Source organism: Vigna umbellata, chromosome 11 (assembly GCF_029865625.1).
Source record: "Vigna umbellata cultivar VRB3 chromosome 11, Vumbellata_1.0, whole genome shotgun sequence".
Lineage (NCBI taxonomy): Eukaryota > Viridiplantae > Streptophyta > Magnoliopsida > Fabales > Fabaceae > Vigna > Vigna umbellata.
Window position 1 is genome coordinate 12,558,734 of NC_142175.1, and position 17,187 is coordinate 12,575,920.

General features: G+C 35.5%; 1 protein-coding gene across 1 annotated transcript; it reads right to left on the reverse strand.

Moving 5' to 3' along the window:
• Window positions 1–9,611: 9,611 nt before the first annotated feature.
• On the reverse strand, window positions 9,612–12,086 carry LOC124822007 (6,7,8-trihydroxycoumarin synthase-like). The gene is made up of 2 exons (XM_047293959.2): window positions 11,137–12,086; window positions 9,612–10,480 (listed from the first exon to the last, which is right to left on the reverse strand). The coding sequence occupies exons 1-2, from the start codon at window positions 12,022–12,024 to the stop codon at window positions 9,872–9,874; spliced, it is 1,497 nt and encodes a 498-aa protein (XP_047149915.2). The 5' UTR covers window positions 12,025–12,086; the 3' UTR covers window positions 9,612–9,871.
• Window positions 12,087–17,187: the final 5,101 nt, after the last annotated feature.

Sequence of the window (17,187 nt, forward strand, 5' to 3'; positions counted from 1 at the left end):
AAACGGTATTATTTAGGTTTCAATTTTATTTTCCCTATAGTTTAGATTTCAAATACACTAAGTTAAATCATTGTATTTTATGCAGAGATTTAATAGGACTACTCCAATTCCAGAAAAGTCACTTCAACTTGTGAGGAAAGCACTGGCTAAATATATAATTAATATATATAATAGTATATAGTAGATATTAGGATATAGTAAGTTATTAGGATATAGTAAGTTCTAAGTTTATGTTTCTAAGTTGTCTCATGCTTATCTACATTACTATTAGTTTAACTTTGTACATTACATTGATTTATGCTTCAAACTTGATTTATATTATAATTGGATTGATTTATGCTTATAAGAAGTTGATTTATGATTCAATTGAATGTATTTATGTTTTATTATAATTTTCATTAAAAATATACGTTTCTGGATTATTCTCGATTGTTCTGGCTGTAAAAATATATGCAGGTTTGTTTCTGTTGTTGGGAATGTTGCTGAAACAGACCTGATTTTTTTAAAAAAAACAAGCTGATATGCCTCGGTTAGTGTAAAAACCGAGGTAGAAAAGCAACTTATGCCTCGGTTATGACCACACCAGAGGCAGAAAGTACTGCGTAAAAAAAAATACCTCTACTGCCTCGGTTCAAGCTATAACCGAGGCAGTAGGGTGGAACATACGGCCTCGGTTCCAGTAACCCGAGGCCTATAGTCCTTCCAAAAACAAAAAAAAAACCAAAAACCTTACTGCTTCGGTTATGGTAGAACCGATGTAAAAAGTAGTTCACTTTTTGCCTCGCCTGCATATGCCTCGGTTCGAGAACCGGTGCCTATAACAAAAAACAATCGTTGTCGTTTCACCTGACTGTACTAGTGCATCTTTCTTTTTTAATATATGAACACTTAGTTGTATGACCATATTAATATATTGAACAATATAGTTTATTTTATATATAATATTCAGTTTTAGTTAATGTTATTTCATCTGTATTGTCAATAAAACTAATTTTATCATAATTACATTTTATTATAATCAAAAATTAAAAAAAATTTGGACACATTTCCGGCGGTTTTAGAACCCCGGTTAGGTGAACCCCTGCAAATAGGGGCGGTTTTAAAAAACCCCGGTTAGTTCCGACGATTTTGAAAACCCCCGCTAATATCGGCGATTTCTCAAAAAACGACTGGTAATTTTTTTAGTGACAGAGCTTTTCCCCACGGTTTTTCTAACCGCGGGTAAAGCACTTTCCGGGGTTAAAACAGCCGGAAACGAAAAAAAAACCCCGGAAAAATTATTAATTTTTGTAGTCAACCCTTTGCTTTTAAATTTGGAAACAACAAATTTGCTCACTTCAGGACGAATAAGCAACAATCCTAATCATTTGCTTTTAAATTTGGGAAGAACAATTTTGTTCACTTCAGGATGAATCACCAATAGCCATAACCCTTTGCTTTTAACCAATTACTTCAAGTTTAACATTTCCACACACCTTGCCAAGTCATTTCAACTCACTGTGTTACATCATCAATAAGTGTACAAGTCATTTAGTTTTCGTCAGGGGGAAAGTATGTCGTTAGCCTTTTTAACGCCATAAGCAAAAAGGACTAATGTGAACCGTTTTTTCAATATATAGAACGTTAGTGAACTTTTGAAAAAAAGATGACAACTTTGAACACCCTACAAACCGAGGGACCAAAATAGGTATTTGATAACAGTTGAAAAACTGTTATTTTCATGCTTAAAAGTGATACTAAAAGCAACCTTTAGACTTAGAAACTAGCTTGAAATCATGCATTTTGTTTATATTTTCAGAAATAAGAGAGCTGGACAGGTTTATGCTTGATTTGAGTGTTTTTGTGCAGGTTTTGAGGTGAATTTGGTGAAAGAAGTGAAGAATGAGAGAGAGGACATTAGAAAAGACAAGAAAGAGTGCAAAAAGAGAAGTCGAAGGCACCGCTCAGCGGCAAACTACCGCTGAGCGGCACTCAAGAGGTGGCGTTGTAACCGCTGAGGGGCAAATGGCCGCTGAGGGGAAGAAAGAAGACGCGTAACCACCGCTGAGCGGTAAATGGCGCTGAGCGGCACTTTTTGGGCTTGGGCTTTTGTAATCTTTTGTAACTCTAGATTAGTATATAAGGGCTTGCACGTCCTTTAGTTAGGCACTTTTGGCAGAAACGAGGCAAACACTCTCTCTTTCACCCCTTTGAAGGAGGATCTTGGATGCTCAGGCTACCTCTTCCACTTTATTGGGTTTATTCTTTCATACTTTCATTGTAATTCATCTAGGTTCACCATGAATATGGTGAACTAAACCTTGTATGTTTGTTGGGGAATCAAAGTAATCTCTTGAAGCTCTCATATATGGATTTGTTGAGTACATCTTTGAATTAAGACATATGCTTTCTTTCATCATTAGTTAGGGTTTTTCCTCTTTGCTCAATGCTTGCATTGTTTAACTCATTCTAATGCATGATTATTGGTTTTGTTGATACGGACACGTACGGGGAAATCTAGATCCAGGGAATTTCTCCCAATATTATACTGACAATATTATATTGGTTGCTTTAAGCTCCTGCACTCATGAACTAATCATTAGGAATGCTAGGAATTGTATGAACTATTTGATTAGGGAGAAGCCATCTAGAATGGTACATTAGAGAGTGGCATTAACAATGATGATTTGAATGTTGAATTCCTAAAATATATGAGAGTGGATGAGATGAAATTGACCCCCAACAACATATTCATTCATATATTCCATTGAAAGTGTTTATCTTTTGTCTTTGTCATTGATCAATTCATGCATACATATTTAATTTTCGTCTTTGCATATTAAACTCCAATTATTGTGTTCTTAAGTCTTAGCTAATCAACAAATCACATAACTAAACTAGGCCGTGAGTCCTTTGGGAGAACGATACTTGGTCTTACCAAGTTTATTACTTGAAACGATTCGGTCATACTTGCCGATTGTGAAACAAGTTTGTGACATCATATTTTGGTGCTTACAAATTTGTCCATCAAGTTTTTGGCGCCGCTGCCGGGGACTCGTGGTTTAACTGGTTAATTTGTGTGATTATTGATTACCTTTGACTTTAATTTTGAATTTCTGTTTTTATTTTTTCTGTTTTTATTTTTTTATTTTTTTTAGATTTGATTTTTATCTTTTAGGTTAGATTTTATTTTTATCTTTTTAGATTAGATTTTATTTTAATTTCGAATTTTTATTTTATTTTTCTGTTTTCTTTTTTTTTCTGTTTTCTGTTTTTTATTTTTCGGTTTTTATTTGATTTTATTTTATCTTTTTAGATTAGATTTTATTTTATTTTTATTCTATCTTTTAGGTTAGGTTAGATTTTATTTTATTTTCTCTTTTAGATTAGATTTTATTTTTTAGATTAGGTTTTATTTTATTTTATTTGATTCTATCTTCTAAATCTCTTATCTTCTTATATCTTTTCAATCTTTATTTTCTTCTATATCTTTTTGTGCTAACAAATCTTTTCTAGGGTTTTGTTTTCTTGTGCATGCAGAAGGCAATTCGAACTAGAAGTAAGAAAACAACAGAACCACTACTTGAAGGGCTAGACGAGAGTAGAAGGAGGAGAAGAATCAGAACGTCCAGAGAACTTTTCCCTTCTCCTGAAACTCTCCTACAATCATCACCACAAGGTTCTGTTCATAGCACAGGGAGTATGGAGAACAATAATAATGCTAGAAGAACTCTTGCAGATTACACTAATCTTGCTGGACCTCAGCACTTCAATAGCATAGCTCGGCCTAGAGTCAATGCAGCCAACATGGAAGTCAAACCAGCATTAATTCAACTGGTAAAGAGTAATCAATTTAATGGGTTATCACATGAAAGCCCATATGAGCACCTTACAACATTTAATGAGATCTGTAACACGGTCAAGATTAATGGGGTGCCAGACGAAGCTATCAAACTTAGCTTGTTTCCTTTCTCATTGGGAGGCAATGCTAAGCTTTGGTTGAACTCTTTTCCAGAAGAAAGTTTCACGGAATGGGAAGCAGTGGTTGCAAAGTTTTTGAATAAATACTTCCCACAATCTAAAGTGACTAAGGGAAAGCAAGAGATATCTTCATTCAAGCAGGGCATGGAAGAATCACTTGGACATGCATGGGATAGGTATAAAAGCTTGTTACGTAAAACTCCCACGCATGGCTTTGAAGATCAAGAAGTAGTCCTAACTTTCCTTGGAGGGCTTGGTTCACAAACCAAGATGATGCTAGATGCCTCAGCTGGAGGCAATATCAAATGGAAGACTCCAGAGGAAGCAACTGAAATCATTGAAAATATGGCTACAAGTGATAATGAGCTGCACAATGAAAGAGGAGCTCCTATGCCACAGAAAGGGGTTCTACAATTACAAACGCATGATGCTCTGCTAGCACAGAATAAAATTCTAACTCAACAGCTAGAGACTCTGACAAAAACTTTGGCTCAATTACCTAAAGAGTTGAAGTCTGCTGCCCAGATACAAACCCAGTTGTGCGAACTATGTGGAGGTGATCACATAAATGGCCAGTGTGCTTTTCCAGTGGAGGCCTTGGAGGATGTTAACTTCATGGCTAATCAGTTTCCATACCGTCAAGGGAATCATAATCAGGGTTGGAAACCACATCCAAGCATTGGCCAAGGACAAACTGGGCAGGCTAATCAGTATAATAAGCAGCAGCAGCAACCAACCTTGTGGCAACAATTATCTATGCTTAATGACAGATCAACAAGGTTGGAAGAAACTCTTCAGCAATTCATCCAGAAAACTGAATCTTCTCAAAAGAGCACTGAAGCTGCTATAAAGAATTTGGAGATTCAGATGGGTCAGATCACCAAGCAATTGGAAGAAAGACCCAACAGAAACTTTGGGGCTAATACTGAGGTTAACCCCAGAGAAGAGTGCAAAGTGGTCAAGAGTGTAAATGAAGAGATCATTGAGTTGGAAGAAGATGAAACAGAAGAGAGAAGGGAAGAAGAAAGAAAGGACACTTTTCCTTTTCTAACAAATCAGGAGAAACCAATGGATTTCACAGATTTATTCAAAATGGTTGATAATGAAGCTCCTTGGGAACAAATTCTACAGAAAATAGCAGGTTACACCAAATCAGATGAAGGAACCTCTACAAAAAGAAGACGTAGAGAGGATGAGGAAGAAAAGTGTATAACTGTTAAGAAAGAATCATTCCCACCAAAAGCAGCAGATCCAGGCAGTTTTTCTATCCCTTGCATTATAGGGAAGAAAAAGGTAAAGAAAGCTCTCCTTGATTTAGGCTCAAGTGTTAACTTGATGCCTTATTCTCTATTGGAGCAAATTGGCCATGTTGAAATAAAACCTGTAAAGGTTAATCTTGTAATGGCTGATGGATCTTCAAAGGAGCCATGTGGGATTGCAGAAGACATTGTAGTTTGTGTTGGCAAACTTCAGTTCTTGGCAGACTTTGTGGTGATGAAGATGGAAACCGAGAAGATACCTTTTATACTTGGAAGACCGTTTATGAAAACGGCCAGGGCTATCATAGATGTGAATGAAGGTATAGTGGTTCTCCAAGACAGAGAGGAGAGAGTGGTGGTGGATGTCTTCAAAGATGAAACACAAGCAAAGGAGGAAGAAGCCAGTTATAAAGCTGCATTTCAAGATGCACCCATAACTAGAGGTAAAAATAAAAATCTTGAGGTTTCTGATAACCATTGTTTGTATTTTCAGGTACCCAAGGTAGAAAAGATTGGAAAAGGAGAAGAAGTTCCTAGAGACTGGAAGAAAATAAGACTCCAACTTGGCACACCTGTAAGACTCAAGAACAAGTTGTGGGTTATAAAAGGCTTTAAAGAGAAGGAGATGATAGAGATAGAGTCTCCATATTCTAGAGAGTCCAAAACAGTCCAAAGGAAGCAGTTGAAAGGTTGGTGGAAGGACTACATCAACTATAAAGAAGATGGAACGTGAGCTTTAACAGGGTCAAGCTAGTGACGTTAAAGAAGCGCTTGCTGGGAGGCAACCCAGTGGATTTACAAACTTTTGATTTGTTTTATTTTGGTTGTGTAACTTGTAATTTATGAACATTATTGTGGACATTATTTTGTTGGATTTAGCATCTACTGAAGGATGCTATGTGGACAAGTATCTACTGAAGGATACTAGGTTTGTAACACCTACTGATGGGTGTTGGTGAGAAGATTTTGCACCTACTAATGGGTGTTGGTAAGTTGGAAACACCTACTGATGGGTGTTGGTGGAATTTGGGTCAGGCTCGTGACGTTAAACAAGCGCTACCTGGGAAGGCACGCAGGTAATGAAAAGAAGGAGAAGGGCACATCACGAAAGTGCCGCTGAGCGGCAATTACCGCTGAGCGGTACTCTCGCAGATGGGCTTTAGTTCCCCTTAGCGGAACCCGAGCCCATTAGGGTATTTTTAAACCCTAAGCTGCGTAATTTCTCAGTTTTTCAAGCTCTTCTCTGCACAAACACTCCCACATACCTTCTCTTAGGTTTTCCACATCTTTTTACTCTTCCCTCTTAAGAAAATTTCTCTTCCACTCACTTGCTCACTAGTTTTCCATCTAAGTTTGGGGTTGGGAGAGAGCATCATTGAAGGGGCTGATTTCTTCATTATGGTTTACTAATGCTTAACAATGTATCTTTTGGTTTTGTGAATTATGTTTGATGCAGGGATGGCCTCCTCATCGGGCAAAAAGAATCAAGACTATAAGATCCAAGAAGAAGGAGGATACAGAGGACAGCTCAGATTGAGGAGGAGTTGAGATAGCATTTACTGATGAATGCTATCATAACTAGAGCAGGACTTATGCTTTGTTTGGTTTAAGTTTTCTGAACTTATTTGTTTTTGTTTTTAGATTAGGGTGTGATGTACTCTATTGAACACCTAGTTTTTATGATGGTTTGCTATTAACTGTGATTGTGTGATAAGTAATGCTTGATGATGCTTATTGATTGATTGATGTTGAGATGATGTGCACATTAAAATGCTTATACAGGTGATTCACAAGCTTTGTGAACAAATGCATAATATCATGATTGTGATTGTGAAATTAAGCAGGATGTGCATGTCAAATGTGAATGAGCTTATATGTGAGGTTTTGAGCTCCAGAGTTGTTATTGTTGAATGCTATTACTTTGAAAGCATGAATGACTTTGCCCAGGTTTTCTATGATTGAATCAATTGCTTGTTTTGCATCATATGATCAAAGGCCGTGTTGTTGAAACCCTTTTTATTGGCCAAATTCATAAAGTTAGCCTTCTAAAAGAGAACACGTTGTGTTCTATCCTTTGAACCCTTAGCCTTAAACATACACTGAACACCCTTGATTGAAAATCTTTACCTTGAGTTAAGTAGAAGATCTTGTGTGGTATTGTTAAATGTTCAAGTTTGGGGTTATTGGGGAAACATGAAAAAGGAAAAAGCATTGAGCTAAGAGCTAAAAAGTAAGAATATGCAAAGAAAAGAAAAGAAAAAGAAGCAAAGCTCAATGCAAATGCAAAAGCAAAGGCAAAAGAAAGTTGGGAATGAATAAGAAGATTGTGTTGTTATGACTCTCTTAACTCAAGGATTTTGTGATCCAGAAAAACCAATTTTCTTGTTAGCCCAGCCACATTATAAGCCATTGAAAAGTCCTTGTGATGATGCATGCTTGTGAATGTATTTGATTGTGGTTAAATGAAAGGCAAAGTTGATTCATGTGACATTGTGATAGTGGAGTGAATGAGTGAAACACTTTACCTCTTATACACTTGTGTGTTGAGTGAAACACTTTACCTAGTGAGGAAAGATTCCATAAGCACATGAACATCCATGCTTAATTGATTGATCATTCATGAAAAATAGCATTTGTTGGAACTTAAATGACTTTGTGAACACTAAAGCATGTGCACATCTTGAATTAACTCTCGTTCATAAGTTTGAGTGAAGTTTTTACTTATCTTGAAAATAGGATTTTGAATGAGTGAACCATCATATGAATTGGTTGGAGATGGAGTTACATTTTGTTTGCTTGAGGACAAGCAAAGTTCTAAGTTTGGGGTTGTGATAACAGTTGAAAAACTGTTATTTTCATGCTTAAAAGTGATACTAAAAGCAACCTTTAGACTTAGAAACTAGCTTGAAATCATGCATTTTGTTTATATTTTCAGAAATAAGAGAGCTGGACAGGTTTATGCTTGATTTGAGTGTTTTTGTGCAGGTTTTGAGGTGAATTTGGTGAAAGAAGTGAAGAATGAGAGAGAGGACATTAGAAAAGACAAGAAAGAGTGCAAAAAGAGAAGTCGAAGGCACCGCTCAGCGGCAAACTACCGCTGAGCGGCACTCAAGAGGTGGCGTTGGAACCGCTGAGGGGCAAATGGCCGCTGAGGGGAAGAAAGAAGACGCGTAACCACCGCTGAGCGGTAAATGGCGCTGAGCGGCACTTTTTGGGCTTGGGCTTTTGTAATCTTTTGTAACTCTAGATTAGTATATAAGGGCTTGCACGTCCTTTAGTTAGGCACTTTTGGCAGAAACGAGGCAAACACTCTCTCTTTCACCCCTTTGAAGGAGGATCTTGGATGCTCAGGCTACCTCTTCCACTTTATTGGGTTTATTCTTTCATACTTTCATTGTAATTCATCTAGGTTCACCATGAATATGGTGAACTAAACCTTGTATGTTTGTTGGGGAATCAAAGTAATCTCTTGAAGCTCTCATATATGGATTTGTTGAGTACATCTTTGAATTAAGACATATGCTTTCTTTCATCATTAGTTAGGGTTTTTCCTCTTTGCTCAATGCTTGCATTGTTTAACTCATTCTAATGCATGATTATTGGTTTTGTTGATACGGACACGTACGGGGAAATCTAGATCCGGGGAATTTCTCCCAATATTATACTGACAATATTATATTGGTTGCTTTAAGCTCCTGCACTCATGAACTAATCATTAGGAATGCTAGGAATTGTATGAACTATTTGATTAGGGAGAAGCCATCTAGAATGGTACATTAGAGAGTGGCATTAACAATGATGATTTGAATGTTGAATTCCTAAAATATATGAGAGTGGATGAGATGAAATTGACCCCCAACAACATATTCATTCATATATTCCATTGAAAGTGTTTATCTTTTGTCTTTGTCATTGATCAATTCATGCATACATATTTAATTTTCGTCTTTGCATATTAAACTCCAATTATTGTGTTCTTAAGTCTTAGCTAATCAACAAATCACATAACTAAACTAGGCCGTGAGTCCTTTGGGAGAACGATACTTGGTCTTACCAAGTTTATTACTTGAAACGATTCGGTCATACTTGCCGATTGTGAAACAAGTTTGTGACATCATATTTTGGTGCTTACAAATTTGTCCATCAGTATTAAACCTATAAATAAAATGACAATGTTTTTAAAATGATTGAAACTTGAAATGACTGTGCTGCAACTAAATTATGTGCTTAAACTTGAAATCCAACAAATTCAAGGTTCACCCTATACAAAATGGATTGCCATCACATGCCTTTTGTACTAGTCAAGTCTACTAAGCCATCTTTTTAGTATTTGTGTGCTGAATTAAGAAATGGTCAAGACTCACTTGAACAAGAACAGGGTTCAACAAGGTGTAGGTTGAGAGTAAGAATGACATTGCATATTTGGAAGATTTTCCAAAGTTTGTAGAATACAATATTTGAAAGATTTTCCAAAGTTTATTCTCTCATGACAAAATCAAAGAAAGATACATGGAAATGTGATTGATTAAGCTAACACAATGCAGTATAAGATAAGAACCACACAACATACATAATATCAGCATGCCCTTGTTATTTCTTCCATGGAAGGAACTTTGTTGTAATATTAATACATTAATTTCATTATTAAAGATTTAGATTCCAGGCTTGGGCAAAACATAGAGTGGATTCTTCTTATGCTGAGTAAGCCCTGGCAACATTTCTGTATCAATGTCTTCATTTGTCACTCCTGCTGGCAATTCCCAATCGAACGAATTCAGAAGATTGGCAAGAATAAGATTGACTGAGGCAACAGCCATAGGAATACCAGGACAAATTCTTCGACCAGCACCAAATGGAATTAGCTCAAAATCATGCCCATGAAAATCTACACTACTATCTAAGAACCTTTCTGGCAAAAACTCTTCTGGGTTTTTCCAAGACTCAGGGTCTCTGTGGATTGCCCAAGCATTCACATACGCTATTGTTCTGGCTGGAATTTCATAACCACCTATCGTGCATGCTTCAGTTGTTTCTCTTGCCACAAGTAGTGGCGCTGGTAGATATAGTCTCAGCACTTCTTTTGTCACTGCTTTGAAATAGGGAAACTTTTCAATCTCATCTTCTTCTAGAAATTCTTTCTTACCTCCCAAAGTCCTAATTTCTTCTTGAACTTTCTTCAATACTCTTCGATTTTTTAGCAGTGCAGTCATGGCCCACACTGTTGTGGCTGCAGTTGTATCTGTTGATGCTACAAGCATGTCCTGCATAGAGAAACCACCCATTTGTTTTTTGTTTTTTTTTTTGAGTTTGAAAGACATCACAATATATTTTCAATTTGATGGCTTGTTGTGCACGGAAAATATGATGACTAATGGAATCATAATCATCAACAATCATATTTGTAAGTATATATATATAGAAAGATGATTGCTCACATAATTATTGTGGTATCCAGATAAAACACAGATCATTTTCAAAACGTCATTCAAAATTAAAAAATATTTGTGAAAATTACCACTATAGTTTTTTTATGAAATCTCAATAATTGTAGCCAGAAAAAATATCATTTGATTTGATATTTTACCGGTGCGAGGACAAATATACTTCTACGAATTTGTCGTTATTTTTATCCACTTCTAAAAATGAATGAAGTTGAATGAATATCCGGTAGGTTTTTCTCAACTTGTATTAACCATTACTTTAAGAGCAAGGACATCGATAAAATGAAAATAATTCTTTTGAAAAAACAAGTTATTTGCTTACTTTTCTCTTTAAAAACAACCTTGCTCATAATGTAACATTTGAATATTTTCATTTCTAAAGTTTACATAGAGATAAGTTAGACAAAACCCAGCAAATATATTAGAGTTATTACACAGGAACAGATAAATTAAATGAGAGGGAAAGAATTCGAAACCAGGAGCAGTGCTTTGATGTGATCATTTGTAAGATCTATGGAAGAGGAACGTTCCTTCTGCAGCTGAAGTAAAACATCTATTATACCCTCATGCTCTTCAGTGTTTCTGTTAGGATCCATGCGTTCATCAATGACTTCTTGGTAGAACTTATCTAAATCCTTGAAATTCTGATCCAGACGAGCACGTAGCCCCGAGAGTTTATCAACCCAACCTAAGAAAGGAATATAATCTGAGACGAAGAAGGTTGCCCACATAGCCTGACACTCATTGAACATGCTATGGAACCTGCTCCTTTCAGCTCCTTCATCTTCGTAGCTTCTCCCAAACACTATTCTACAAATGATAGTGCTGGTTAGGGACATCAGCAGTTCGTTCAAATTCGTAACCTTGGAAGATGAGGCATGCCCAGATAACTTTTTCAACATCTTTCTGACCTCAAACTCTCGTATTGAAGAAAATCTTGAGACACGTCTGGAACTAAGGACATGGACAACAGATATTTTTCTAATTTCTCTCCAAAACTCACCGTATGGGGAAAATATCATCTCTAACCCATTGTAGGAGAGTTTCTGCTGGCCGAGTAATTTCGGTCGGTCACTGAATTCAAGGTCATGGTCTTTCAATAACTCTTTTGCTAACTTAGGTGAGGAGACAACAATGGTTGGCCTTAATCCTAACTGAATTGAAAATATAGGACCATATTTCTTTGAGAGTTTATAGAGTTGAAGATAAAGAAGAGAGTTATCAAGCTGATGAAGGTTTCCTATTATGGGAAGACCTTTAGGACCAGGTGGAAAGGAATGGTTCTTCAAGGTTCCACGCTGTCGTAAGAAGAACAGCAGAAGAACGGGAAGAACAAGGCAGAGAATCAGAAGAGGTGACACCATTGTGAACAATCAAAGCGGTGGAACCAAACAATCTCTCATTGAAACTCACTCGTATCAGACAGGATTATATATACAGGAAAAATCATATTTTTACACCCAAAAACTTTTACTTCTTTCACTATATATCTCTAATTTCTTTTATAATGACATGATAACAGAGATATTTTTTATAATATTTTTACATAGTATTATTTTTTCATTACATTAGATGTAGAATACATTAATACAATAATAATAAATTAATGAAAAAAATAATATATATATATATATATATATATATATATTATATTAAAATATTATAAAAAAACTCCAAAATTATCTTTTTAAACAAAAAGGTTTGCTTTTTTTCTTAGGACCATTTTACGTTGTTGAATTATTCTTTTTATCTTTAATGTCAAATAATCTTTCTTCGTTATATATAACTTCTTAAAAATGTAAGTTAGCTCGTCAATTTTATTAACAAACTCTTTTTGACAATTTTGTATAACGTTTTATATGATAATTTATGATTAATACGAATCAAATAATATAGTGTATTATCAAAAAATTGTTAATAATTAAAAGATAAATTATAATAATAAAATATTTGTCAAAAACAATTTCTTCACATAATAAACTCGGGAGGTGGAAGGTAAACATCAACTTTTAAATTTAATTATATATATATATATATATATATATATATATATATATATATATATATATATATATTCTTATAATAAATATTATTGTAATTAATCGGTTTCATCATGCCATAATTGTTTCAGTTTTACGATTAATTTAATTTTATAAAATAAATTTTATGTTTAGATTTATTTTAAAAGATAAATTTAAAATTTAATTTAATCTTACCAAATTAACTTAAATATACATTTATTTAAAGTTGGAATATGTAACATCCCAAAAATAGAATCTAAAACTATATAATAGAATAATCAGATTAAATAATAATTCAGATCAGTCCTACACTAGAGTCGAGCGTACGCTCATGGCCGAACGACCTTACAGAAAAAGTTACAAATTAAACTGTACAGAATAAGCAAACATGACCGAACGGTTTACAAAAGAAAATACCGAACGGTCCTACTTAACAAAAGGGAAGGTGATCGAACGACCACCTTACTATAACTAGACTACTGACCGAACGTCCTACTGTTCGGTCTTAACTTCAACCTCAACTAGGTTATCTTCTTCCAACCCCTCTTCCAGCAGCTCGTCTCCTTCTGCTCACATCTACAATGGATGATCATTGCAATGACAAAGACGAACGTACAAAACAAGACAAGACAGGAAACACAGGGTAAGCTTATGTAATTTAATTCATGCATAACATACATTTCACACAATCAAACACACAAGATATATTTCATCATACTTTTCATATAAAGCTTAATACTAGACTGACTGTCCGGACTGTATGAAATCTGTGTAGCTACAGGCGTTCGTGCACCCGGGTGATGTAGTAACTGGATACCTCAACAGTGTAGTAAAAATAATGACTAATACTCAAACCGCAATTTCCTGAGGCGTGTAGATCACTGTCCTTAAGGACTTATCCGCGGTGTATTGCGCAAGCCCCCCAGGATACAACAGGAACTTCTCAGAATTTCTGAGGATCTCAGAACTAGCAAGGAACTCTAAACAGAGTATAAGAATAAACCCAGAATAATTTTAGAAAAGGAAAAGAAGAAAAGAAAAGGAGAGAAGACTAACTTGGGATGTTTTTGGAATGGGACAAAAACTCTCTATTTATAGAGTTAGGAAAGAATAAAATCAATAAAAGCCATTAAATATTTTGCCGTTGGAGCACTTAATAAAATGAATATGAACGTTGTTGGCAATTAAAGTTTTGACTGTTATAATCCAACGTTTTCTTTTGCAATAATCTAACATTATTACAACAATCCCCCACTTATTGCAAAAGAAAAAGACAAGAAACTTTTATTCTGGGTCTCATAGGATGTAATGCATCAGACCTGATATAGCAAGCTATATGAACCAGTCTTAGATTGAAATACTTAACACACAGTGTAGTTGGTATAGCAAGCTATATGAACCAAAGACACTTGACGTGTGTTAGAGGTTTATCAATCACAATACACCCCCACAATCCTTGCTGTTATCGCTGTGTTGCGCTAACTAGGCCATGCGCGTGCCCGGTATTCATGAGTGCTCTAGAGATCATGCCAAGATCTCATGCAAGCGGCCCCACTCGACACTCATATAGGTGATTTCATCAAGTGTATGCTGCAAATCATACACCACCCGTAAGGGATATGAAAAATCATTAAAACTTTGTTTAAGCTAAAATTCTTTCACCACATAGAATTTTAACGACAAAGTTTAACCTCTCATAATGCAGTCTCTAGCACTTTCACATAAACACCATAGGAAGGGACATAATTGATTAAAATCAATTTAGTGCTATCAGAACTAACAAGTGACTTGTTTTTACCCATATGAACCTTATTCATGGGATCTCCAATCACAAAGGTTGGGTTACCATCACTTGTTTGTTTGCAAGTGGCTTAAGTCTCATTCCCCTCGATGTTTCTAATGTCATTTGTCTTCCCAAGGGTTTTGTCATAGGATCTGTTAGATTCCGTTCTGACTTCACATAGTCAATGGAAATAATTCCACTCTTTAGCAGCTGCTTCACCAAATTGTGTCTCTATTCTTTCCATTATAATTCTTGTTTTTAGCTATAGCTATTGCCGATTGGCAATCACAGTGTATTGACACCGATGGGGTTGGTTTCATTCCTAGTGGAATGTTTGCTAAGAAGTTTTTCAACCACTCAGCCTCACTTCCAGTCATCTCAAGAGCGACAAACTCATATTCCATTGTTGATCTTGCAATAATAGTTTGTCTAGAAGATCTCCATGTAATCGCACCACCCCCAAGTGTGAATACATAACCACTAGTAGATTTTGTCTCATCTGAATCAAAGATCCAGTTAGCATCACTATACCCTTCTAGTACAGCGGGAAATCCACTATATTCAATGACATAATCCATTGAACCTCTTAAGTATCTCATAAGCCTGGAAAGTGCATCCCAATGTTCTTGATTTGGACATTGAGTGTACCTACTCAGTCTACCTACTGCATAACAAAAGTTCATCAAGTGTAGTAAGCTCCCAATTATCTGGGCACACTGAGGCTGAGATAATAATTCTCCTTTATTTTTCATTAATTTAGAATTAGCATCATAAAGGGGTACTCACTGGTCTAAACTTCTTAAGAAGTTTCTCAATATATTGTTCTTGGGATAGTAATATACTATCTCCCTTCCTTATGATTCTAATACCTAAAATCACATTGGCTTCACCCATGTCTTTCATTTCAAATTTTGATCCTAGAAACAATTTAGTTCTAGCAACAATTTCATTCTCAATATGAGACTATTCAATCATCGTTCATCGACATCTAAAGTCTCATTCAAAATTCAAAAATACTATATGCTTAATGGGTTCTACTCAAACAATAAATAACAAATAATAAATATCATTCCAAAATAATAGATCATTTATAACCCATCATTAAAATCAAATTCCCATTTAATTTAAAACCCATTAATTTTCTTTTTGAATCAAATTAATTTCTCTTTTAAATTAATTTGATTTTCAAACAATTACTAAATAATTAATAATAATTTTTCTTCTCTTAATTATAATAATAATTATTATAAATTAATTTTTTTCTTCTCTCACTTTACAATTTATTTTCATTAATTAAAACAATAGATTATGAGTTCTCCAGACCCAAACCTACACCCAAGCCCAACTAGACACTCTGGGTTTGCAGTTCAAGTATTTGAACCAATCACAGTCTCCGTGCCAGACTCTGGGCCTACAGCCCAATTAAAATTCTTATTATAAATTTTGGAATTAATTTCCAAATCTGTTCCTCAAAGATTTTTACGGTCCAATTAACCCAGCCCAGATCAAGTCAGGCCCATGAAAGATTCCTCGGCCAACCACCGTAACATCCATGCCGCACCGACCAGCGCTTCCATTGCCGCCGCTCGTGCAACCACCACCACGGGATAATCCAAAACTTCGAGAACCAGAACTTCAAGGCGAGAATCAAACTCACTAAGAAGAATCAACAAAGGACCACAAAATGCTACGAACAGAGGTAGAAGAAAGCCCCAAATCACAGCTCGGAATCCTAATCCCCAAAGACGAGATCTAAACTTCTCAAAAATGGAACCCAAAACTCGATGTTGTCGCTGTTTTCACCCACATCGCAGCGCCATCAATAATCCCTCCAGGTTGGTTGCTCGCGAGAAAGAGAGAGAAAGAAGTTGGAGTTTTAAACGCTCGTGGAAACACCACCGTTGCAGGACACCCTTGCCGCGACCTCGCCGCCAACGTTGAGTTGCCGCGGTGAAGAAAAAGAACATAAGCCTCGAGCTTCTAGGTTTCGCGTGATGAAGAAAAAAGAAAGAACAGGATGATGGCATCTCTGTGGCCCTTCGAAGGAGATAAGGGCTGGACCCTTAATTGGGTCCCATAGGTTTAGGCCCAATTGGAAACAGAACAAGAAAGGAAAGAAAACTCTGGCTTTATGAAACAATTTATTTGGTCATTGATTAGGGATTTTGAAAGCCCTAATTCCAATTAATCCCTTATTAAAGAATCTCCAAAACCCTAATTTTAATTTTAATTGCAATTAAACGAAACCTTACTGTTACTATATTTCTAAAACACAAACTTTTAATCTCTCTTGATATAGAATTCAATTACGTGAATTCTTATAGCATTCAATTACTTAGAATTCAATTGCTTGAATTTCAAATGGATGATAACGCATGGATGATAACGCACAAGAAACAATACAATTTATTACATGATCAACCCAAAAATTCATAAATCATTCTACCACACCAAAATATTCAATCATGATATTAAACATTCAATTAAATTAATCACCATTTAAATGCAAAGATAGTTTTTCATAATCATAAGAAGATACTCAAGAAAATGTTCACATTCATCATAAAGTAAAGAAAAGTAAGCTTCCCATACCTTTTTTACTTTTCACGGTAACGAGATTGAAATATAAGTCCTTAAGATTGTAGTAAAAATAATGACTAATACTCAAACCGCAATTTCCTGAGGCGTGTAGATCACTGTCCTTAAGGACTTATCCGCGGTGT

Bases quoted from the DNA above. Each gene is read 5' to 3' on its own strand.
- LOC124822007 (XM_047293959.2), bottom strand. From the start codon at position 12,024: ATGGTGTCACCTCTTCTGATTCTCTGCCTTGTTCTTCCCGTTCTTCTG. The intron at 10,481-11,136 runs GTTTCGAATTCT...TTCTCTATGCAG, and splicing joins ACATCAAAGCACTGCTCCTG to GACATGCTTGTAGCATCAAC.